The sequence below is a fragment of the Lontra canadensis genome, unplaced genomic scaffold (assembly GCF_010015895.1).
Source record: "Lontra canadensis isolate GAN:19392208 unplaced genomic scaffold, GSC_riverotter_1.0 scaffold204, whole genome shotgun sequence".
NCBI lineage: Eukaryota > Metazoa > Chordata > Mammalia > Carnivora > Mustelidae > Lontra > Lontra canadensis.
In genome coordinates, this window is record NW_022631198.1 from 756,571 (window position 1) to 780,956 (window position 24,386).

The 24,386-nt window shown below is 38.0% G+C and overlaps 1 protein-coding gene across 6 annotated transcripts in view; it reads left to right on the top strand.

Moving 5' to 3' along the window:
• Positions 1–24,386, top strand: part of SSH2 (slingshot protein phosphatase 2) — a 239,099-nt gene that overhangs the window by 139,394 nt on the left and 75,319 nt on the right. The window contains exon 1 of one of the 6 annotated variants that reach the window (XM_032848460.1): positions 4,330–4,643. The exons of 4 other annotated variants lie outside the window; for them this stretch is intronic. In XM_032848460.1, coding sequence (XP_032704351.1) covers positions 4,516–4,643 — 128 coding nt within the window. In that variant the 5' untranslated portion in view covers positions 4,330–4,515. Of the gene's footprint in view, positions 1–4,329; positions 4,644–24,386 lie in introns of those variants that run through there. One more of the 6 variants, XM_032848456.1, reaches the window with a different exon arrangement.

Genomic DNA, 24,386 nt, shown 5'->3' on the forward strand with positions numbered 1-24,386 from the left:
TTCCCCCTGCTTGTGTGCATTCTCTCTGTCTCTTTCAAATAAATAATTAAATAAAATCTTTTTAAAAAAAGAAAGAAAGAAAAGAAAGAAAGAGAAAGAAAGAAAGAAAGAAAGAAAGAAAGAAAGAAAGAAAGAAAGAAAGAAAGAAAGAAAATAAATCAATGACTTAGCCAAAATCTTAGTTTAGTAAGTGGCATGTTAGGACTAGAGCTTAGGTCCTCTGGTTTCTAGTCTACTGCTTTTGGCAGTTTAACACAATCACGTTTTAGCTCATTAGCTACCTTCCATTCAAGTGATCCACCCAGGTTGAAATTTTGTTCAGCAGCAAAAACATGCCCACTTCCTTCATATTTAAGGGCACTTTCCTGTCTGTCCTGGAATTCCATTTGGTCAGCAAATAAGTCTCTGGTTTACAGTGTTTACACCTTAAGGAGAGACACATGAAGACATAGTGACAGACGCACCTATGGATACAAGGGACATCTATTAAAAGCATCTAATTTTTTTAAATTTTCTTATTATTTTATAAACATATAATGTATTATTAGCCCCAGGGGTACAGGTCTGTGAATCGCCAGGTTTACACACTTCACAGCACTCACCATATCACATACCCTCCCCAATGTCCATAACCCCATCACTCTCTCCCTATCCCCCTCCCCTGTCACTCTCAGTTAGTTTTGTGACAGTGAGTGTCTCTTATGGTTTGTCTCCCTCCTGATCCCATCTTGTTTCATTTATTCTTTTCCTACCCCCCAAACCCTCCATGTTGCATCTCCACTTCCTCTTATCAGGGAGATCATATGATAGTTGCCATTCTCTGATTGACTTATTTTGCTAAGCATAATACCCTAGTTCTATCCATGTCGTCACAAATGGCGAGATTTCATTTCTTTTGGTGGCTGCATAGTATTCCATTATATATATATATATATATATATATATATATATATATATAGATATACATCTAGGTTCTTTCCATAGTTTGGCTATTGTGGACATTGCTGCTATAAACATTTGGGTGCACGTGCCCCTTCGGATCACTACGTTTATATCTTTAGGGTAAATACCCAGTAGTGCAATTAAAAGCATCTAATATTTTTAACATATAATTCTATAAAAACTTAATTTGGTCATAGCTAATGCTGTGAAGAGCCAAATAACATTTTAAAATATTCATATTTCTGGGGCTCCTGGGTGGCTCAGTGGGTTAAAGCCTCTGCCTTCGGCTCAGGTCATGTTCTCAGGGTCCTGGGATCGAGCCCCGCATCCAGCTCTCTGCTCAGCGGGAAGCCTGCTTCCTCCTCTCTCTATCTCTCTCTGCCTGCCTCTCTGCCTACTTGTGATCTCTGTCTGTCAAATAAGTAAATAAAATCTTAAAAAAGAAAATAAAATCTTTAAAAAAAATAAAATATTCATATTTCTGAGCCTTGAAATGGTCATTAAATGACATGAAAAATGTATTTTAAATCTTCTAACTCAAGCAAGAGTATGAAGATACACAGCAATTTTTCTTCGGGGCCTTTGTGCAGATTTTTTAAAACCCCTTCTGACTTCATGTGGAGTAGAAAAATAGCTTAGTTTATTTCATGTTGCTCAGTCTAATTTGGAATCATTTTTGAATTCCTAGATGCTTGGGTACAGAGAGCTTGCTCCCTAGAGCCTTGTTTCCTGACAGTGGAGAGTAAAGGATTAAATTGAGCTGAAACTAAATTGATTGACATTTTGACACTCTGCAGATCATGAAAAGAAAGGGAATTTGTTCAGCTTTTTAAGACAGTAGCAGAAAGAACTGTTCCCTTAAAAGTACCCCAGTTTGCAAAGATGATTTAGTTTTTTTCTTAAAAAAAAAAATTATGAAGCACGTTCTAGCACTTTCCCAATTTCCTATCTTACAGTTCAAAGCGAGAATTTAACTTTGAAAGCTTTTGAAAAGGCCTGGATGGGGTGTTAAAATAGACTCCGCTGAACAGGCACTGGCAGAGGTCTTTTGAGGGGAAACAAAAGACTATGCACTTCTGGGGTGTCACTAGAGGAACCTATCTATAAAAGACAAATATACATATTTATGAAATCCTTATCTTTAGCGTTTTGTAAATGCCAGAGATATTAAGTGCGAATTGAGTAAGATACATTTCCTGCTGACTTCTTTTTCAGACAGATATAGATGATTATTACCATTCCATCATTTTCATAAACAGCATCATTTAGTACTGACTTCAATAAAATCCCATCTCTGCTGTCATGAAAGGAACTGGACTCACCTTAACAGTGCTCTTCTAAACAGTCTGCTGCCTTTTTTTGATCATTGCCAGGAGGCTGTAATAAATTACAGCCTGGAAGAAGTTTGCAACTGGCAAGTTTGCCAGATATTTAAAGCAATTTATTTTGGGGTGTATCAGCAGATTTTTTCTTATACTGCCATTTGGGTGCCTGCTGACACAGCCTGAATAAATCTTTCAAACACTTTCCTTACTAGAGATGGATGAAGATGATGATGCACTGGACTCCAGACCTTTCATTAACTCTTCACTTGCCAACTAGTTCTTTCCTGTTACCAGATCTGTAGGAAACTTAGATCCCTATTTCCAGCATGAGTTTGCAATATTTCAAATCTCTCAGTGCCTTGGCAACAACTTTAAGTTTTATGGAACGATAAAGTTTTATGGAACGATAAACTAACAAAAGAGTTTCTGGTTTTAGGCATAAAATGTATAATTTAGATTGATTATTTCCTTTCTAGTATTTAGAAAATTGCCAAATTTCCCAAAAGGAAAAGAGATCTGAAAAGTTATATAAAACAAAGACTTGTTTCTTCTTGATTCTAGCGTATGTTGAGTCTTAAAGTGACTTGTTTCTAATTTTAGTCTCTTGTCTTATAATAGGATAGTGAAATCATTTTTAAAAATTATTACTAATTCTGGCTCTAGGTCCAAAGACAGTTATTGATATATAATTTAGTCAGGTATTCAGAAAACCATAAAATGCACATGCCTAAAAATCTTTTGTCTGATGAGACTGGAAGGGCAAGAGATGAGGGAACCAACTTTTAGTGAGTACCTGCAGCATGCCAACCCGTTTTGTAGACCACTGTATAGGATGCAGGAGAGACACAGAAGAGATTTTCATTTTATGAAGAGTTAGTTCCTGGTCAGGTGAAAGGCATTGCTCAGTGAGCTGTTAGGAACATGATAAAGCTTAATCTCATGAAAGTATCAGGGTATAGGGCTTGGTAGGAAAAGCCCCACCTAAAACAGAAGTCATAAAACTGGGGTTCATATCTAGTGATGTCACTTACAAGTGAGGTCATCTGGCTGGACCATGGATATTTATTTCTACATCTGTAAAGTGCGGATATACTCTCTAGCCTGTCTCTCTCTCTCCTAGATCATTTGGCACAATAGTAACCAACCATGGCGGTACATTGCAGTCACCCAGGGAACTTTGAAAAATATTGATGTCTAAGATCTCAAACTCAAGAGATTCTGATTGGTCTGGGGGCAGCCAGGCATTGGGGTGTTTAAAATCCCCACAAGTGATTCCTATGTGTAGCTAAAGCTGTGAATCCTTGGTTTGGAGAATCGTTGGGAAAGCCCTTTATAAATTTATTCACAAAGGTCAGTAGTTGTTATGGACAATGTAAATAGGATTCTTCCCCATCATAGCTTAAGCTGTTTTGCTTCAAAAAACAAAACAAAACCAGAGACCCCGTCGGTGGCTCTTTGAGTTAAGCCTCCCACTCTTGATTTTGGAGCAGATCATGATCTCAGGGTCAGATCATGATCTCAGGGTCGTGAGATGAGCCCTGAATCCGGCTCCCCACTGGGATGGAGCTTGCTAGGGATTCTCTCTCTCTCCCTTTTCTCCTCCCACCCCCTCTCTTAAAAAAGCAAAACAAAACAAAACAAAAAAGCTTATCTCTGAATTTCCCTGGCCTTAGTACATTGAAAACTGTTGGTAAGTATTCGTTACATTTGTGAATGAACGGCCTTTCGAAGTTTTAAGAACACTTGAAAAATGGGGTTTCAATGTATAGAGTTGTTCAAGAAGCAGGACCTTTCTTACGGAAACATTTCCAAGAAACGCTGGGCTTTCTTGCCCACCCCAGGCTCGCTTCAGTCCTTAACGCGAGCCGCAACGTCTTGGTGTCCACCCTTACCCACAAACGGAGGTGCACGCAGCAGTATCCGGTGGGTGCCCCGAGGTTGGGGGCGGAGCACCCAAAGGGCCGACCCTTTGGGCTCCTGCGACTCTCCCCGCCCTCTGGGCCGGCCCGCCGCAGCGCCCCGCCCCGGACGCGGGTTGGGGCAGGCTGCTGGCGGTGCCCAGCCTCCCAGACTCCAAAGCCGAGCCCTAGGGCTGCGGCGACTACCTCTGCGCGACCCGGAGGGCCCAGTTTGGACGCGGGGAGCCCGGGCTGCCCGCGCCTCTGGCCCGACGGAGCCCAGCGCAAGCGTCTTGTGCCGGAGCCAGGCGGGGGCCAGGATGCGGAGCTGTGCGCCTTGAGCTGGCTCCATGACCCTGAGTACGTTGGCCCGCGAGAGGAAGGCGTCCCCCGCCTGCACCTGCAGCCTCGGTGGCCCCGACATGATCCCTTACTTCTCCGCCAACGCGGTCATCTCGCAGAATGCCATCAACCAGCTGTGAGTGCGCCGCGCGCCCTCCCGCCCTCCACGAAAGCTGGGAAAGTTTGCTTTTCAGCAGCCGCTTTCCCCAGCATCCTGGGGAGCAAGCAAAGAAGCGAGGGCGAAATCGCACCCTGCGGGCTTAGTGGTTTCGAAGTGTCCGGGGGTATAGTGGGGTGGAGGTGTGGGGTAATTCTTGGAGGCAGAACGTGTCCCCGGGGGTTGGGTGGATTGAAGAACCATTTGCGAGAATTTCTGGTAAACTTTTTGAGGGAATCTGAAAGTGTAGTCTTCCCTGGGAAGTTGTCTGTGGTGAGCGAGTGACAGTCGAGCTGGAGACTCCAGAGGTGGAGGGCCGTCTGTAGCTCCTGAAACGCCGCCCGGAAACGCTTGGACTCCCATTCGGGTCCTGGTGTGATCAAGCTCCCGTGTTTGTTGTTTGGGGTTTTGTTTGTTTGTTTGTTTGTTTGTTTGTTTTTGTCGTTGTTTGAAATAAGTTTGCGTGTGACTGTAGGTTTCTGTTGCAAGCCGCTAACACAAAGGAAGGCTGTCCATTCTTCACTCCCGCTGGTTGTAGTCTGGAATTATTTCAGAAAATTGGATTTCAGTAGTTTGGCTGTTTTACTTTTAGTCTACCCCTGTTGTAGTACAAGTCTGCTTGCACGTCTTCATTCACGAAAGTGCAAGATTCAACGCATCTTTAAATCGTCGCTGTTTTTGATGTCTCTTGGAGTTGTTGTCCTTCTCTTCCATTGTGGTTTAGCTATTTTTGAGAAGTGTGTGCTGAAGCTTGTGATTAATCACGCCTCACGATTATAAAGCGCAAAGTAGAGAAGCTCCCATCTATTCAAGCTGCATCCTTAAACCAGTGCAGTGGTTTAGGGTTACTTTAGGTAGCAGCAGTTTTGGTCTTTGTAATGTATTAGTACTCACTCCCGAGTGGCTACTGAGGTTTTCCCAGATTAGCCGTACTTAAGCAGCGCTTCTTGGTCCTTCCCAGGTCAACCCTGAAAAACTTTTTTTTAATGTCCAACAACAGAAACTTTCTATTATCTCTTATTAAAGGTGCCAAGATTATCATGTTAAGTGATTTATAAATAACCTTACATCTAATTTATTGTTTTAATTAATGGTTTGCTCTCCCACCAAATCAAATTAAATTCACTTGTTTCAGCTTTTTTCCTTTGTGTTGATTCATGGTAGAGCTCCTACAAAAAATAGCCACACAAAAAAAAGTGGTTTTATTCCTGTGAATGTAAACTCCACAGAATTAAATCAATCATCTACTTGCACTTTTTTCTTAAAAAAAAAAAAAAGGAGTAGAAGAGAAGGAAAGGAGGGAGTAATCTGAAACTGGATAACCAATATCAAAATAATAGTGTTAACAATAACTTTATAAACTAAAAAAAAAATAGTGGGAGCAACCCCCATGTCTATCAGTAGATAAATGGGTACAACAAAACAGTATATGTAATACAACTGAGTATTATTCAGCCTTAAAAAGGAAGGAAATTCTGACAAATGCTACAATATGTTTGAATTTTGAAGACATTATTCTAAGTGAAGCAAGTCAGTGACAGAAGACTAATATTGTGTGATTCCCCTTATATGAGGTACCTCAAGTAATCCCCAGGAGTTGGGGGAGGGGGAATGAGAAGTTTGTGTTTAATAGATTGACTTTCATTTCAGAAAGAAGAAAAAGTTTTGAGGACGGATGGTGATTGATGAAGGTGGCGCAACGATGTGACTATATTTAAAGGCACTTTAAATTGGTTAAAATGGAAAATATTATGTTGTGTATATTTAACTGCAATTTTAAAAAGGATTAAACAATTTAAAAGGCAGAGCTTCTAAGCTTTTGGGAGGAAAAGGAATTTTGAGTTTTAGTTCCTAGTAGAATCACATTAAGCCCAAATTTCTTTTCCTACTAATTACTGTCTTTGGGTAAATCATTTGATTTCAGTTTTTTCCACTATAAAATGATATTCCTACCCCAGGGGATCATAAGAGATTATATGTGCCAGTAACACTTTGCAAACTGTAAATCCCTGCACAAAAAAACGAGTTAATTGAAATTAAATAATAACTAATAGCTTCCATTTGTTGACTGCTTGTCACTGTGCTAAGAGTTTAATGTATACTGTCTCATTTAATCATAACAGCAACTTTATGTTTATTTAGATGACGAAACTGAGACTTAGAGAAGTTAAGTAATTGCTTATGGCCATATAGCTAGTAAATGACAAAACTCTCCTTAGAAAATCCAGATCTGTTTCCCACACTGGTGCTCTCAACCACTGTAAAAATTATATTCTTAGTAGTTGCAAGGCCACTTTTGAGACTTAATCTTAGGAAATGCCCTTAACTGCTAACATTTTCACTTAGTGAAAACCATATTTGCTACACTAAGATTTGCTAAGGTGGACAATCTTTTAAAGAATTTGCAGACTATTTCTCTTTCGTTTTTGTCTTTTGCCACTTATTTTTTTCTTACAAGAGACTTAATATCCAAATTTCACTTCTAAAATGTATCCATTAATATTAAGTTAGCCATCATTTTTATTTTGCATTTATAGTGTCACTGAGTTCATCATCATTTAAAAAACTTTAGGGATAATTCTAATAAAAATAAAACCAAAAATTTTGTTAAAACATGCATTTTGGGTACATAATGCAAAAGTTTTTAATTTAGGGTCCATGGTCACCCATAGTTTTATGGATTGGCTTTAGGAAGTCAGTAAACACCTTGAGATTGTATGAAAATGTTGTGCAGATAAATATATTTTTAAAACAAGATTCTGAAAGTAAGGTGATCTTATAAAAAGTTAATCTCTTTCCTAAAAGGAAGTATTATTTCTAAGGCTTGCTACCGTAAAGCTCAACTGGTGTGAGCATATCCCTGTCATGCCAGATATATAAATAGCAGCAACTGGTGGGAGCAACTAAAAGATTTAATGATTTAGGATCCTAAGTGAAGACTGACTCAAAAAAAAATTTAAGTGGATGTTTGCAGAAGGGGGTACCTTGACACATGACTAGTCTTTTTTTTTTTTTTTAAGATTTTATTTATTTATTTGAGAGAGAGACAGTGAGAGAGAGCATGAGCAAGGAGAAGGTCAGAGAGAGAAGCAGACTCCCTGCGGAGCCGGGAGCCCGATGCGGGACTCGATCCTGGGACTCCAGGATCATGACCTGAGCCGAAGGCAATCGTCCAACCAACTGAGCCACCCAGGCGTCCTGACACATGACTAGTCTTAATCAGATGTTTCTCTTGTCACTGCTGTGAACCCACTCATAAGAACTTATTTTATTCTCATTTGCTACCTCAGATTTGCTGTGGGTTTAGAAACCAAGTAACAAACCCTATGAGATCTCTGTCAAAGGAAAAAGGCTGGAGTAGTAGAGTGAGATCCTAGGGGGCTCTCCTATGGAGAAAGTTCATGACCTTTAGAATGTGGTGTTTAGACACCTATTTGGTGATTTCACAGGCTCACTCTAATTTCTGGACTTTCAGCTGCTTTATATATAGATGAAATTAGAGAATAGCAAGGTATTCCTGTATTCTATTGGAGATTATATCATCATTATTAGATTATGGACTCCCTTTGTCATTGCATAAAACTCACCAAATATGGAGTTAATTTTGAAGTATCAATGAAGGACATTAAGAAGTGATTAAAGTCACTCCAGAAACTAAGAATAGTTACTGTCATAAATTTAAGTCCTACTAGAAAAAAATATGTGAGCAGCCCAGAGCATCATGTAATCAAATTTCAGGGGTCTTAGATCAGACTACTCAAATAATCATGAAAAGTTCCATACCCTTTAAGAGTACATACACATACTTTCTAATAAAATAGAAATCAGGATTTCTGAAAAATATGGCAGCCTGTCTTGTTTTTAGAGAGCCAGCATTCAATCCCTGAGAAATGGCCTCTAAGCAAGAGGCCTTCTAGTGATTGGTATATGCCAAGCAGCTTATCAAATAGGTGGCTATTTTTGTGTCCTACAAAGTTCAGAGAAAGATCAAGAATTATTAGATAAAATGTTGGCATAGGCTACCATTAAAATGGAAATCATAATTTCCCATTATGAAAACCTCTGATCAGAAATCTTAGAATTTAAGTGCTGGGGCCATTGCTTGATTTGTTAAACAGGTTATGTTGAACTTTTTATCCTTGACCTAAAATACTTGTATTTATTACTGGATTTCATATATGAGCTTGATTTCCTAGATTCATATCAAGGCTTTTTAAAGCTCAAGCTTAGCACCAGGAACATATCCAGATGATTATCGAAAACATAACTTTTTGTGAAACTGAAAGGTGGAAACTATTTTAATTTTTGTGTCAAGTAGTATTAGTACTAGTACTCTTTCCGTTCTGCTCTGTAGTTATCCAAGTGACTTCATAAGTGCTCATTTCTGAACTTAAGCTTGTATTAGAGTCACGTAGACAACTTATTAAAACACAAATTGCTGTCTGGGCACCTGGGGAGCTTGGTCAGTTAACCATCTAATTCTTGGTTTCTGCTCAGGTCATGATCTCAGAGTGGTGAGATCAAGCCCTGTGTGGGCCTGGGCCTGGAGCTTGCTTAAGATTCTCTCTCTTACTCTCCCTCTGCTCCTCCCCCTCCCCCAAAACAAAAACAAAAACAAAAAACCACAGATTGCTGCCCACACCCCCGAGTTTCTGATTCAGTAGGTCTTGGGTGGGATGGATAATTTGCATTTCTAACAAGTTCCTAGATGATGCTGGTCCAGGAACTAACTACACTTTGAGAACCACATCCTTAAAGTATTCCTCTGAGGCAGATTGGGCAAGTCATCATCCCACATTTTGTGGAGTAATAAACTAACAAAATTGAAATGGTGAAGTGATTTTTTGCATAGCAGTTATGATTTGTTTTTGGTAGAACTGAAACTAGAACCAGCATTTCCTGTCTCCAAATACAGAGCTTCTGTAGTTCTACACTGTACTGATATCTTCGTATACATGTAGGACCATTTCTTTAGATAAATTTCTAGCAGTGGAATTTCTGGGTCTGATGGTATGTATATGTTAAAAATTTGATGCATACTGCCAAACTGCCTTCTAAAAAGGCTTTGCCAATTTGCTCTTAACAGCTGTAAGACTATACCTTCGCCAACCCTGGTAATATTAATAATAATATTAAATAGCAATTTTTTATTAAACTCTTACTATGTACAAGACATTATTTTGAATACTGTTCATATTGTCTAATTTTTTCTTCTTATGAGTTAGATACACTCAGTTACAGATGGGAGGCACAGAGATGTTGAGTAACTTGTCTAAGATAATACAACCAGGATGCAAGCACAAGCAGTCTGACTCCAGGACCTCTGCTCTTAAATATTTCTCTATTTACAATTTCCTCATTATTATAGAGGTTTAAGTATATTTTATATTTTTTATTAGTCTTTTTCATTTTCTTATTTACATGTTTGTACTTAGGACCATTTTTTTTCTGTTGGTATTCGTTTCTTTTTTATGTACTCTCTATGTCCTGAATATATGGCAAAAATACTTTCTGCCAGCTTATTGTGTGTCTTTTAACTTTGCACTTCGTTATAAAAGTTTTTAATTTTTATGTAACAAAATCCTAGGACCCTGAGCCACCCAGGTGCTCCTATTACTTTTTATATTTGCTTTTGTATCAGACCACCTTGCTGAACTCTTGCGTGGTCCTCATATCTGGGAGATTTTTAAATTGATTTTCTTCACTTTTCTGGATAGATGATTATGTCACCTGTAAATGAGTTTTGCCTGAATGTTTATAAACTCATTGCTTTGGCTGGGGTCTAATGTAATGTTAAATAGTAGCAATGCTTATGGTCATATCTTGTTTTCCATTATACAAGGAATGTTTTTTATGTTTTGTAAATAGGTGTATTGTGTACTGTAGGTTCTGGCATAGACCGTTTATCAAGTTGACGACATTTCCTACTGTAGTTGACCCTTGAACAACATGGGTTTTATCTATGTGGGTCCACTTATAAATGGGTTTTTTTTTTAAATAATCAGTACTTCAAATGTATTTTCTCTCCCTTAAGATTTTCTTAATAATCTCTTCCCTAGATTACTTTATTGTAAGAATACAGTATAATACATATTACAAAATATGTATTGGGATATCCAGGTAGCTTCCTTGGTTAAGTGTCAGCCTTCGGCTCAGGTCGTGATCCTGGGGTGTGGGATAGAGCCCTATGTGGGGCTCCCTGCTCAGTGGGGAGTCTGGTTCTTCCTCTGCCCCTTGTCCCTTTGTGCATTCTCTCACTCTCTCAAATAAATACATAAAATCTTTAAAAAATATATGTATTATCGACTGTTTGTTATTCGTAAGCCAGAATTCTGGTCAATAGTAGACTCTTAAGTTTTTGAAGAGTCAGAAGTTATTTGCAGATTTTTTACTTCCTATGGGCTTGGTTCCCCTGACCCCTACATTGTTTAAGGGCCAACTGTATACCTAATCAAACATTTCTATGCATAGTTATTAAATTACATTAAATGCTTTTTGGGCATATTGGAATGATTTAACTTTAAATCATCCTTACACACTGTTTGTGTTAATTGTTAACGGATTGCTGGATCTGGTGTACTATTTATTTATTTATTTATTTATTTATTTATTTTTTAAGATTTTATTTATTTATTTGACTGAGACAGACACAGCAAGAGAGGAAACACAGGCAGGGAGAGTGGAAGAGAAGAAGCAGCTTCCGTCGGAGCAGGGACCCTCGATGTGGAGCTTGATCCCAGGACCCTGGGATCATGATTTGAGCCAAAGGCAGATGCCTAACAACTGAACCACCCAGGTGTCCCTGGTGTACTATATTTAAGATTTTTGCTTTTGAGTATTTGTCGAATCTTTGGTGCTCTTTTACTCCAACTTATGTCTGATTTGTAGAATAATTTAGGTGTAGCCTTCCATGTTTTTCTAGATCTGAGACAGTTCTTTAGCAGAATATGTGTTTTAAAAGCCTAGAACCAAGAGGTCCTACCCCCAGTGTTACAATTTTATACATTTTTTTCCTTTGCCTTTCAAATTTTTTTTTTAAGATTTTATTTATTTATTTGACAGACAGAGATCACAAGTAGGCAGAGAGAGAGAGGAGGAAGCAGGCTCCCTGGTGAGCAGAGAGCCCGATGCGGGGCTCGATCCCAGGACCCTGGGATCATGACCTGAGCTGAAGGCAGAGGCTTTAACCCACTGAGCCACCCAGGTGCCCCGCCTTTCAAATTTTTAAATGTCTATTTTCATTGAATAAGTGTAATTATTATCCATGGTACTTTTTAAATCTAGATCTGTCCTTTACAGAAATGGGCAAACATAATTGAAAGCAGGCATTTATTTATGATTTAAGGTCTTCTCTTTGATGGGTAAGGAGACTAATTCTAATATTTAAAAGAGTCATTAGGTGTTTCTTTAATTTTAAATTAATATTGTTTCTGTAGTTATCTGATTCTTACATAGAGGAAATAGACTTAAAAAGTAGACTGTCTTTTAAAAGATGATCAAATAAGTTTATATCAGTGAATCTTGTAAGTGTTAGGGCCTTCAAATATGAAGAGAAGGTTAATGATCTGTTGCCAGAGTATAAAGGTGCATTTTGTTTTCATTAGTGGTGATAACTTTATGTGGTTTTATCCACACTTGTATTTGTTTAGAGTCAGAGCAGTAATTGGCTTGGAGCCAAGGAGGAAAAAAAAGAACTCTCAACTTTGGCCTTATTGGAACGATGTTTAACCAAGTTAACTAAAGAGTAAATCTGCACAATGAAGATGAACAGGAATGGTGAAGTTGTGATATCTTCACGTCAGAATTTCTTTTTGATTAACCTAGAGTGGATTTTTTCCCCCTTACATTACTACATTTTAGCTTGTGTGCCTTTGTGTAATCAGTCCTAAAATTGAGCAATTTCTTTAGACGAGTACTGAGAAACCACTGCCCAAAGCTAAATAATTAAGGATGTTTTCATTCTCTGTTTCCAAGAGCTGTTGGACCTTGGAGTAATAGAGGGGTCCAAACTCTTCGTATCATGTTGCTCACATCTCTTCTTGGGTGTCTCCCGTAAATGTGAGTCCTCTTAATTACCATATGTTAAACTGCCTTGGGGCTAAAGAACAGTGGTGTAGATGCTATCACATAATGTTTCTGAATTTCTAAGGTGAAAGAAAAATAATTGGTATCCTAACTAATTTAAGATAGGGCTAAAGTTAGCTTTGCATTGTTGAATGATGCAGGATGTTGCTGCCACTAATATAATTAGGTTTAACCTGAAGAAATGTGCTAAGAACATCAAGGCCTTTTAGGTGTTCCTGTGATTTGGAAAGGATGTAGCAAATGATTTATAAATAGATGGCCTGTGTTGCATACCAAAGGGCAAATTTGGGCTTACTTCCTTTTTTGCAGATTTGTACAAATTGAGCAACTCTTCTTTTCTGCATTAATCTGTTTTTAGAGGGGTGTGATCCCTCTTTTAGTACCCTGAGGGTTTTGTCATTAGTTATGTCTGTTAAAGCAACAGAATCCAGAAGCTTGAATTACTCTCAAATAAAGAGAAACTTGTGTTAGCCTATTTTAGAGTGTTGTGGTTTTTTAAGTTGTAATAGTTTTTAGATGTGGAAGACTTAGAATTACAGTTGACCCCTGAGGAGGCGGGGGTCAGGAGCCTTGACACACACCCACACAACCCCCCCGCCCCCACCATGCATAGAAAATCTGTGCATAATTTTTAACTTCCTCAGAATTTAACTAATAGTCTGCTATCGACCAGAAGCCTTACTTATAACATAAACAGTCAATTAACATCTATTTTGTATATGTATTATATACTATGGTCTTTTTTTTTTTTTTTAAGATTTTATTTATTTACTTGAGAAACAGAGAGAGAGAGGGCAGAGGGCAGAGGGAGAAACAGATGTCCCACTGAGCAGGGAGCCCGACATGGAGCTCAATCCCAGGACCCTGAGATCATGACCTGAGCGGAAGGCAGACGCTTAACCATCTAAGCCATCCAGAAGCCCTTATACTATATCCTTATAATGATTTCTGACTTTTTCTATGCACATGATTCATTTGTGAATTTCTTCAAATTGTTACAGATTTCTAAAGTATTTTCCAATATATTTCATGAAAAAAATCTACACGTAAGTAAACTCATGCAGTTCAAACCCATTTCGTTGAAGGAAAAGTCACTTATACTATATTTCTCCTAAGGTTAATATACCCAGTTTCCATAAGCACCAAAATATTTTCATTTTCTATTATTGTTAATTTTTAATTTTCTATTACTTTTTGTGGGGAGCTGTAGTTTGAAAAGTTGCAGCCTCTATAGGGGATGTAAATTCTCAATGTATATTTCTGTTCCTAGGAGATGAATGAAATAGGTCAAATAGTATGTGAAACTGAACTTCTTTGACATCCCTTTGACCAAATTTGGTATAGATCATTCTGTCAATCCCACTTCTGTGATGCTCATGCATCTCCAGTAAAATTTCACAATCAATTCTTAAAGCATCTCATTCCTTAAATAGTCTCTTTAAAAATTCTTAAAAGGTCTCATGGGTCACATATTCAGAATCTTACTTGCCATTTGTTCTTGTTACTAATAGTAATAGTTTGGTGTTTGGAATGAAACAGACCTGGGGTGCCTGGGTGGCTCAGTTGGTTAAGCGTCTGCCTTTGACTCAGGTCATGGTCCTAGGGTCCTGGGATCGAGTCCCACATCTGGTTCCCTGCTTAGCAAGAAGTCTGCTTCTCCCTCTCCCTCTGCCTGACACTCTACCTGCTTGTCAAATAAACAAATAAAAGCTTTAAAAAAAGGAAAAGAGAGCAAAGAAATAGACCTTAGTCCCATTCAGAGTTTCACCACCTATGAGCTGTGTTTCCTCTTTAGTAAAGGGGAACTTAGAATACCTGTTTGGATTAAATGTGATTATTTGTGAAGTACTGCTAATAGCACTCAGTAAATGGTAGCTAATATTTTTGCTCTTTTGACATAAGCTAAAATATAGGGGAAAGAATGAGAATACAGAGAATACAGAGTGGTAAGCCAGCCTGATGGTAAAATTCTATCATTTGCGTGATTGTCATAATTGCACCTATTCTGGGCAAAGGGTGGGAGATTCAAAGAAACATAAGACATTCTTGTGTTCTTGTAGTCAGGATGCTCAGTCTGTTGAAGATATAAGACAGGTCAATAAAAGGATAAATAAGAAAACAATTTAGCACATGCTAAGTGCCAGATGACTGGTGCAAACAGTGCTATAAGTATTCAAAGGACAGAAAGGTATTGTAAATGAGCCAATTAGGAAGGCATTACAGAAGTAGGATTTGAGCTGTGACTCTGACTTTATTTCTCCCTGTCTTAAATGTCTTGATTTGTATAAACAGAGATAAAGGGTACTTGAGTGGTGAGAGAAAAGGAAGACGTTGTGGCAGATGTTATGGCCGTATTACCAATAGTTAGTTTTCAGTGAGGGACTATTAATCATTTGTGATAAAAAGGAGAATCCAGAAAGGCTTTTGTGTAGACTGACTGTGTTCTCTAGGGTATTGCTGTGAGCATATTTCTGTGTATCATGGGCAGAATTTATCAGGTTTTATCGAGTACCCACTGAGTACACAGTGCAGTAACTAACATTTGCAGACTTTACATAGCTTATTCAGGGAGGCTGCCAATTTTACAGCATTGTTAATGAGTCAGTACCAGTGGCTGGGAGCACAGTGTGAAATCCCCACAGGCAGCATAAGAACAGAAATCATTAAACTATCTGTTAGTGGGTTTATGGTTAAAAAGAGAGAGAGAGAGAGAGAGAAAAGAAAAAAGCATATTAAAGTAATTCAAAGCAAAAACCTCCTTCTCTGCTTCCTCTAGGTGCTTAGCTCTAGATATTACATCAGCATCATGTGGTAGGCAACGTGGTTCCCATGGCACAGAGAGCTTGTAATATTTACAGTAGGGTGAGCTCTGAGGGGTGGAGTGTGCTGATTACTATTTGTCCTTGTTCTTATTGGCTTGGTTACCCGTTTAATGGTCTGGTTGCCTATTAACGGCTTAACTTATTTAGCGTTCTATAAGCACTGGACAGGTCCTTAGTTTCTAATTCCAGCACGCATGGAAACCATGCAAGTGGACCTGGATCTTTTACACACATAGTAAGGCTACAATTATACATCGATTAATAAAGATCAAGAACTATATAAATGCTATGTCACACTAAGCCCAAATGATAGTTTACTGATATTGATTCAAAGAAGAGTAGCCACAACGAAGTACTAAAACTTCTGCACATTGTTCCTTAAACTCTGGTGCACTGAGAGAAGATGGCAGACTGAGAGCATGTAAGAGAAACTTCACGTTTATGTCCACTTAGTGATTCCAAGTAAATACATTTAAACCCAGAGTAATTTTTTTTCAAAATTAAAAAAAAGTAAAACTAAAGATTGTAGACTGGCTAGTTATCATCTCTCTTAACTTAAAGATGAAAAGCCATTGTTGTTTTAATCATACTTTTTTATTACCTCCTTGGAAGTACTTGAGTATAGCTGTTGAGAACCCACTTCAGTCCTATCAGTGAGTTGGGGCTTGTTCACTTCTGTGGCTCTTCTGCGGTCAGTCTCAAGTAACAATTCCCACACTACTGGAATTCTCTGTTTTGTTGCCGTTCTGATGCCTGAAGAACTTCTCAACAAGACCATATGCCCTGTTTGTCAGAGACTGTTAGTGTCCCAAGATGTTTATTATGCTTTTAAAAAAAGTAAGTAACATCTAGTCTCTTCCTCAATTAAAATCAAAATTAACAAATATTGAATGCCAGTGCTGTTCTTTATGGCACACTTACAAATCATTTTGGGGGAAATTTCCAAATGGAAAATCCCTTTTGCTTTAAAAACTTACCTACCTGATATACATTAAAGTTGGAAATATCTCACCCTTTACCACCCACTCAACTTTAAAGCAAACTTGTCCTAGGTGAGTGATTTTTTTTTAAATATGACTTGTCTTACTGATAATTTAAAACTGAGCAAAAAGTATTGGTTATTTTTCAATATTTGCAGATGAGGCACATTTATTATAGAAAAAAACAAAATACTGACACACTCCTTCTCCCCACAAAAAGCATTATTCTCATTCTTATCTTCCAAAGGTATTTACTATTAACATGATCTAGGCTTTTTCTGTATATGTATATATACAGAATTTTAGAAATGGGACTATCCTCTATCTACTGCTTGGTAATCTGATTTTTTCACTTAGCATATTGCGAACATCCTGCCATTGTCCTCAAATGCATTTCTTTCATATCCTTTTTAAGAGTTGTTTGTTTTCCATAGAACTTCAAATTCTCTTGTATTGTTGCACATTTTTACTATGTCCAGTTTTTCGCAGTTATAAACAAAACCTCAGTGAATGAATATCCTGTGCCTAAATCTTTGCACATGTCCATAAAAGAAATATTCTAAAGCTCAACTCTGGGATTGTTAGGCCAAAGGGTATACCTAATTCTGGGGCTTCTGATAGATTGCTAGTTTGTTCACCAAAAAGGTACCAGTCTCAATCCCATCAGCAGTTTTAGTAATTCATTTTCATAGCACTCCTGAAATGATTAAAAAGTAAAATCAAGGTAAATACAGTTTTATTCTTTAATTCATCTGAACTGCTTGGAGAGCCAGAAAAATTGATCCTCACATGTCTTTTCCTATCAGGAAGCTATTTAATACCTACGCACTAATGCAAATTTCTTTAATTTGTGAACTATTTGAGTAAAACTAATAGATGAAATAATATTGATAAGCTACATTTTGAGATGTTGTTGAATATATACGTAGTGATTATGAATTTGCTTGCGTCCTACTTTTTCATTTTATTCTAAAATCATCACCATTTTTTGACTTAGAGAATTTTATCCAAAAGGTAAACAGACGGACTTACCCTAGGGTCCTGCAGCAAATTAATTCAGACCTTGAGCAATATTTTGTGGTTTTCTGTTTAGGAAATGTTAGGCAGCATTGAGTTTTCCCATAGAACCATCTTAACTAAGGATAGTGAAATTTAAAAAGATGATCAAATACATTAGTTTGTTAATGGTTCTAACTAATGAAGTTAGCGTTTCCTGGTCCGAACTATAGGAAGGAGTGGGTATATTTCTCCAAGTTGAGGAGGTTAACTTTTTTGGGGAACGAGCTGTTAAATTCTTGAGACAGAAGTTTCCATCTTTGAGATTATGTGAGTATTGAGTGTTAGAGAAGGGAGAAGGGTGTGTGTATTTCCTAAAGCTCTTAAAGCATCTTACTTTGAAATGTTAGTCACTGGCAGGTCTAAACAGTAACCAGAGTGGTCCTCTGGCAGACCTTAAAAAAAGAAAGATGGGAAGGAGAAAGGAGTGTTGGAGTGCAGATCCCAGTTGCACACTGGTTTCAATAGTGGTGGTTGCCTGTCTCTATCTGAAATCCAGCTGCTTCCTTAATGAAGGTGTATGTTTTAATCACCAGGAGAAAAGAATGCTTTTAGGTGAAGTTTCACTTTTTGTAGTGGCAGCAGTCCTGGACATGCTGCTAGATCACAGAGGGTGACTTCAGCACCTTCTCTTCAGATTGTATCTCTGGCGGCGCTCATCTCTTTTACATAGCCAGCTTTTGTTCATGGAGAGTGGACCTCTGTGGGTTGGCCTGTCCTACCACTGTCAGAGACCCAAGGTGACTGATAAGGAGTCCAAAGGTCAAAATGGACTAGTAGAGACTCAGTCTGGATTTCAGGGGAAAAGGCATGTTTTGGGCCAGCAGATACCAAAAACTGAATTGGGGCCTGGGAAATGTTCTGCTCAGCAGCACTTCAGTCAAAGAAAAACCACCAACTGTCTCTGCAGTCAGCAGGAGCAGAAATAAACAGAACGTTATTTAAAGGGTGTGATTTAATTGAATTGGGTTATGTTAGGGATTTCACTCCAGAGATGATTTTGGTGGCGATATCACTTTGCTTACTGTGAGATAGCAGATATCAAATCAAAACCAAAGATAATCCAGGATCATATGATCTTTCCTTGGGCTTCAGAATGGAAAGTCAGTTAAATTAGATTCTGGTATTTCATTTACTAACATCACCTTTTGGCCCACTATTATGATCACAAAGAAGAAAGGCATGTGTCATTTGCATTTCTAATTGGAGTAATAGGGACTAATGCTTCTTTTTTTTTTTTTTAAGATTCTATTTATTTGAGAGAGAGAGGAAGCATACATGCGCATGCCTGCTCATATGCATGGAGCGGGGAGGGGCGGTGGTGGTGAGTAGAGGAAGATGGAGAGAGAGGGACTCTCCAGCTGACTTCCCGATGAACCCTGATGAGCACCCAGCCCATGGCAGGGCTCCATTCCTCAATCCTGAGATCCTGACCTAAACGGAAAATCAAGAGTCAGGTGCTCAACCAGCTGAGCCACCCAGACGCCCCAGGGCTAATGCATTTAATTAAATTGGCTTTTAAGAAATATTTTGCTCACTTCAAAATTCAAGTATTGCAAATGTGTGATCCACCAGCCTGTTTAAAGGTCTCCTTTTAGTGACTGTCCTTTAAGTTAACAGGGGCTCCTATACACACAGTCATTGAGCCTATAAACTTGCCCTCTAGTCTAGTGGAAAGACTGTGAGCAAGACCAGCTAAGTAATTTTCAGGGCCTGGTGCAGAACAAAAATGTTCAGAAAGAATTAAGATTTTGAAGACCACAGTAACAGAGCATTCAACCAAGTATAGGGCCTTTCCAAGTAGCCACCCTGTGCGTCTGCACAAATCACACATCCATGAAGCTGGCCCTGCCTGTCAGATGTGAAATTAAATAGACTTGAAGTTGATGAGAACTTTCTACTTATTCAGTGTCTTTCTGAACAGTTTTCTTTTCCCATTCCATATCTTCCCATTCTATCATTTTCTATTGTGTTCTGTCCTCTCACCAAAGTTGGACAACCTGCAGCAAGAATTGGAAGTATGTATACTGTCTGTAGTCTTTGTGAGAACATTCTTGAATAATATTACCTTCCCGTTGACTGGAGGAACAAACAAGATTAGGATTTTCTTTAAGGAATGACAATTAATTGATTTCAATAAAAACATGCTGTGCATTTTATTTTTAGAGTGCTTTCACAACTAATGTAACATTTGAATCAAACAACTACACTTTTGAGGTAATATTTGCCCCTCATTTTACTTTTTTTTTTTTTAAAGATTTTATTTATTTATTTGACAGACAGAGATCACAAGTAGGCAGAGAGGCAGGCAGAGAGAGAGTATGGAAGCAGGCTCCCTGCTGAGCAGAGTACCCTGATGCCGGGCTCTCTTCCAGGACCCTGGGATCATGACCTGAGCTGGATGCAAAGGCTTTAACCCACTGAACCACCCAGGTGTCACTGCCCCTCATTTTACAGATAAGAAAATTAAGCCTCAGAGAGGTTAAGGGATTTTCTCAAGGTCAACCAGCTGTTAAGTGAAGCTTAAGCCCATCTCTTCTAATGCTATGCTTTCTCATAACTTCTCCCTCTGCAATCCTCCAAGACCAAGGATAAGGTGACTTGAGATAACTTGCTTTCTCAGGATTGATCTGTTTTACAGAATTCTCTGCCAATTTTGCAAGAATAACTCCTGGGATATAATTATGAATATTTGCAACAAGTTTTTACTTATGTTATTTTCTATAATTCTTGCAGTAACCCTGTGTAGTAATATTTTAGCATTATTTTAAAGGAAGGAGATTGAGGTCCAAAGAGATTAAATGACTTGTTCAAGGTTCTATAACTAATAAGTTCAAGAGCAGTGACTGAAATCCAAGTCCTGTTACTTTATATCCCATGCTTTTTTACTGTGCTATGTTTGGCTCTAATTAATTTTAAACCTCTACTTAGTAAATATCTATTCATTCATTTATTGATCACCTACAATATTTTAGGCACTGGAAATGCATCGGTGATCCAAAAAGACCAAGTCTCAGCTCTTAGAATTTACATTCCATCATGTAAATAAATGTTATAAGTAATCAGCCGATGATATGACTGTAAAGAGAGAGAACATAAAGCAAGACAAAAAGATGGAAAATAAACTGGGAGTAGGCAGTGCCATTTAAGAAAAAATGGTCAGGAACCTAATAAATTGTTGTTTGAGCCACAAACTGAAGTGTGGATATTTGGTGGAAATGTATAAATCAATTTCTAGGTACAAAAAAATAGCCTAAAAAAACCCCACTGCATCTATGGACATACTGGCAATAGCTGAGGATTGTTAACTGTAATAAACATTAACCTTTATAGTAACAGTTACACTTTGCATTTAATCTCCTTTCCCATGTAGCATAGATTATAAAATCATAAGATGAATAAAGCTCTAAACCTAGTCATTTCCTTCGTGATGAATCACTTACCGTATAAAGTAGTGTTTAATGTGTTAGTGATCTTAGACTGCTCACACTCCTAGAAAATAAGTACTGTAATGGCATGTATGCCACATTGCATGCTCTGGACAGCTGTTAACATTTCTGGAGTATCCATCAGGTTTAGGAAATGTAAAATCTCATTTGCTGGTCTGCTTTAATGTAATGAATTTCAAAATCTTGTCCAAAATTCTCTATTTTACTGAAATTCTGTTATACCCAGTACTATAGAGCTTCAGTAACTGAATTTTCATCTGCTCCTTGGGGATATTTGTAATAAACATGTTTATTGTAGAGGGATTTTCAGAAATGGAGAGAGAAGTGGGCAACATAATGGGACAGGTGAAGGATCTTCTCATAGGATTTGCCTGTTGTGTGATTTACCATGGTAGAGTCCAAAGTATTAATTAAAATTCCCCTTTGAGGGGCACCTGGGTGGCTCAGTGGGTTGAGCCTCTGCCTTCGGCTCAGGTCACAATCTCAGGGTCCTGGGATCAAGCCCCACGTGGGGCTCTCTGCTCAGCGGGGAGCCTGCTTCCCCCCGCCCCCTGCCTACCTCTCTGCCTACTTGCGATGTCTCTCTCCGTCAAATAAATAAATAAATTAAAATCTTTTTTAGAAGCCCGTTTGACATGGCGATTCCTCAAAAAGTTGAAAATAGAGCTACCCTACGACCCAGCAATCACACTACTGGGTATTTACCCTAAAGATAAAAATGTAGGAATCCGAAGGGGCTTATGCACCCGAATGTTTATAGCAGCAATGCCCATAATAGCCAGACAATGGAAAGAACCTAGATGTCCATCAACAGATGAATGGATAAAGAAGATGTGGTATATATATACAATGGAATACTATGTAGCCATCAAAAGAAATGAAATCTTGCCGTTTGCAATGACATGAACGGAACTAGAGGGTATTATGCTGAGTGAAATAAGTCAGAGAAAGATAATTATCATATGATCTCTCTGATATGAGGAATTTGAGAGGCGGGGCAGGGGGTTAGGGGGGTAGGGAAGGGAAAAATGAAACAAGATGGGATCAGGAGGGAAACAAACCATAAGAGACTCTTAATATCACAAAACAAACTGAGGGTTGCTGGGGGGTGCGGGGATAAGGATAGGGTAGTTGGGTTATGGACATTGAGGGGGGTATGTGCTATGGTGAGTGCTGTGATTTGTGTAAGCCTGATGATTCACAGACCTATACTCCTGGGGCAAATGATGCATTATATGTTAATTTAAAGAGTTTTAGACTAGAAATTCATTGATACAGTAAAATCATATGCAGAAGTGGGTTTGTATATGATTGCACATTTATTTTATTCGAGGAGAACAGCTTTCATCAAATTCTCAAGGGAATCTAGTGACCTTCCCTCCCAACCCCCTCTCACGCCTCAGATTAAGAACCTGGAATAGGCTGTTTCAGACATTTGACTTAGAAATTAAGTAAACTCTTTTTAAGCTTTTTTACCTTACCAGCAAGATTCATTTTTCCATTTTTAAACAATCACTCGTAATTTCCCAACACTGAAAGATTCTGAACTAATATTTTCTATTGAGAAGAATTGTATAGACTTTTGAATTCTCTCTCTCTCTCTCATAATAATTTTGGAGTAGATACTCCAGGAATGGAATTTGCTTAAGGAAAACTCAGAATATTACTGTAAAGCTTGAGTATTTGTGTTCCTCAACAAATAGTCACAACCTTTTTGGTGAGTATAAAAAGAAGCAATATTGGATAAAGAATTTCTGGTGCTTTGAACTATATCCAAAGAGGCAAAAATGACTTAAAGTTGTTACTTTGAAGAAAAAGTTATGAGAGGAATTTGAATTTCTAATTGCATTTAATCCAAATACTTACTAAGTTAATTATAAAGAAGTTGTTGGGAGGCTTGGGAGACCACTGCCCTGGACATAGACATTTAGTGTAATGAATATGCTGTTAAACTCAGTTGTACACTGAAGCTTAAGATTCTCCAAGCCATTAAAACATCCTTGCTATTAAGACCACAATTTCTGCAGCCTCCATGTATAAATTTTCAACAGTGCAACAAATCAAGTTTTATGTACCATTTTTGCTTTCTTGCCATCTCATTTATTTATTTAGGCCTTAGCCCAATGCCCATTTGCTTTGGCAAAAAATTCTGGGTTTTGTATATAAAAAGCCTTGAGCAAACTCAGACTAACTCTCAGAAATTGTAACTCTCAGAAATCAAGCACCTTATTAAAAAAAAAACTTTATCTTAGAATTTTTTTTCCTCTAAGAGGATTATTTCAGTATTCAGTGTCAATTGAGAATATGTAGATACAGGTATTTTTCTTTAAGTAGGGTTTGATGCAGATGAAACAGATAATGGGGTTTTTCAAAATTCACTCTTTTTGAAGTACTGAACTATTTATGTAGCTTTTAGTTTGGAAGCAAATACTAGGAAATGAAGATACAAGTATAACATAAACTGTATGTTTAGTTATCTCTTTGGTAACAATTGTTTAAATATGTCACTATAGAAATGTTAAAATACATTATGAAGAAAAAAAAACATTCATAATGTTGTCTTTTTAGCATTAACTGTTAATTGAGAAAATGTAAAGCAGATTTCATAAACCTCTTCAGTGACACCAGAGAAACTTTGGGAAAACATCCAACATCTGCTTATCTTTCCTACAGTGGAAATGTTCATATTGCAATGTGCAGTTTCCTCTGAATGAAGATAAACAGATTTCTGTTTATTATACTTATGTTTTAGAAGTGTATTTAGTGCATTCTTTAAATGTATTTAATTTTTTCCCCTGACAGTTGGGGAGATACCAAAACATCTGATTGTTATTGGGGTTTTCTTAGCTTTCTCTTAAGGGCAATTGTAATTTTCTTTAAGAAACTTTCCTCACACTTTTTTGATTCCAGATTTAGGAGCCACTTAAGGAAATATGTTTAGCCAAGCAGGTTCCCTGGTTACCTACACTACCATGTCTCTGACTCAGTTTAATACATTCTTTTTTACAAAATCCAAGTTCCATAATCTATTTCTCCCTTAATTAATTAATTAATTAATTAATTTCTTCCTTTCTTTTTATAAATACATAAGTCAGCTTTGCCTCCATTTGGTTCCTCTTTTGTCTGATGCTGGGTCCTGGTGGCTGTCAGCTGGACGCTGCTGGAGGGTTCTACCTAGCCGGACCCTGGTGTTTTGATATAATAGTGATTCCTGGGTTGAAAACCTGTTTGTTCCAGTTCCCAGGAGACCAAACTGTTGAAATGTTTTACCCTGTTGACCTGAACAGCTCTTTGTCTCTGGCTAAGACATAGCAGGCAGTCCCGGCAAGT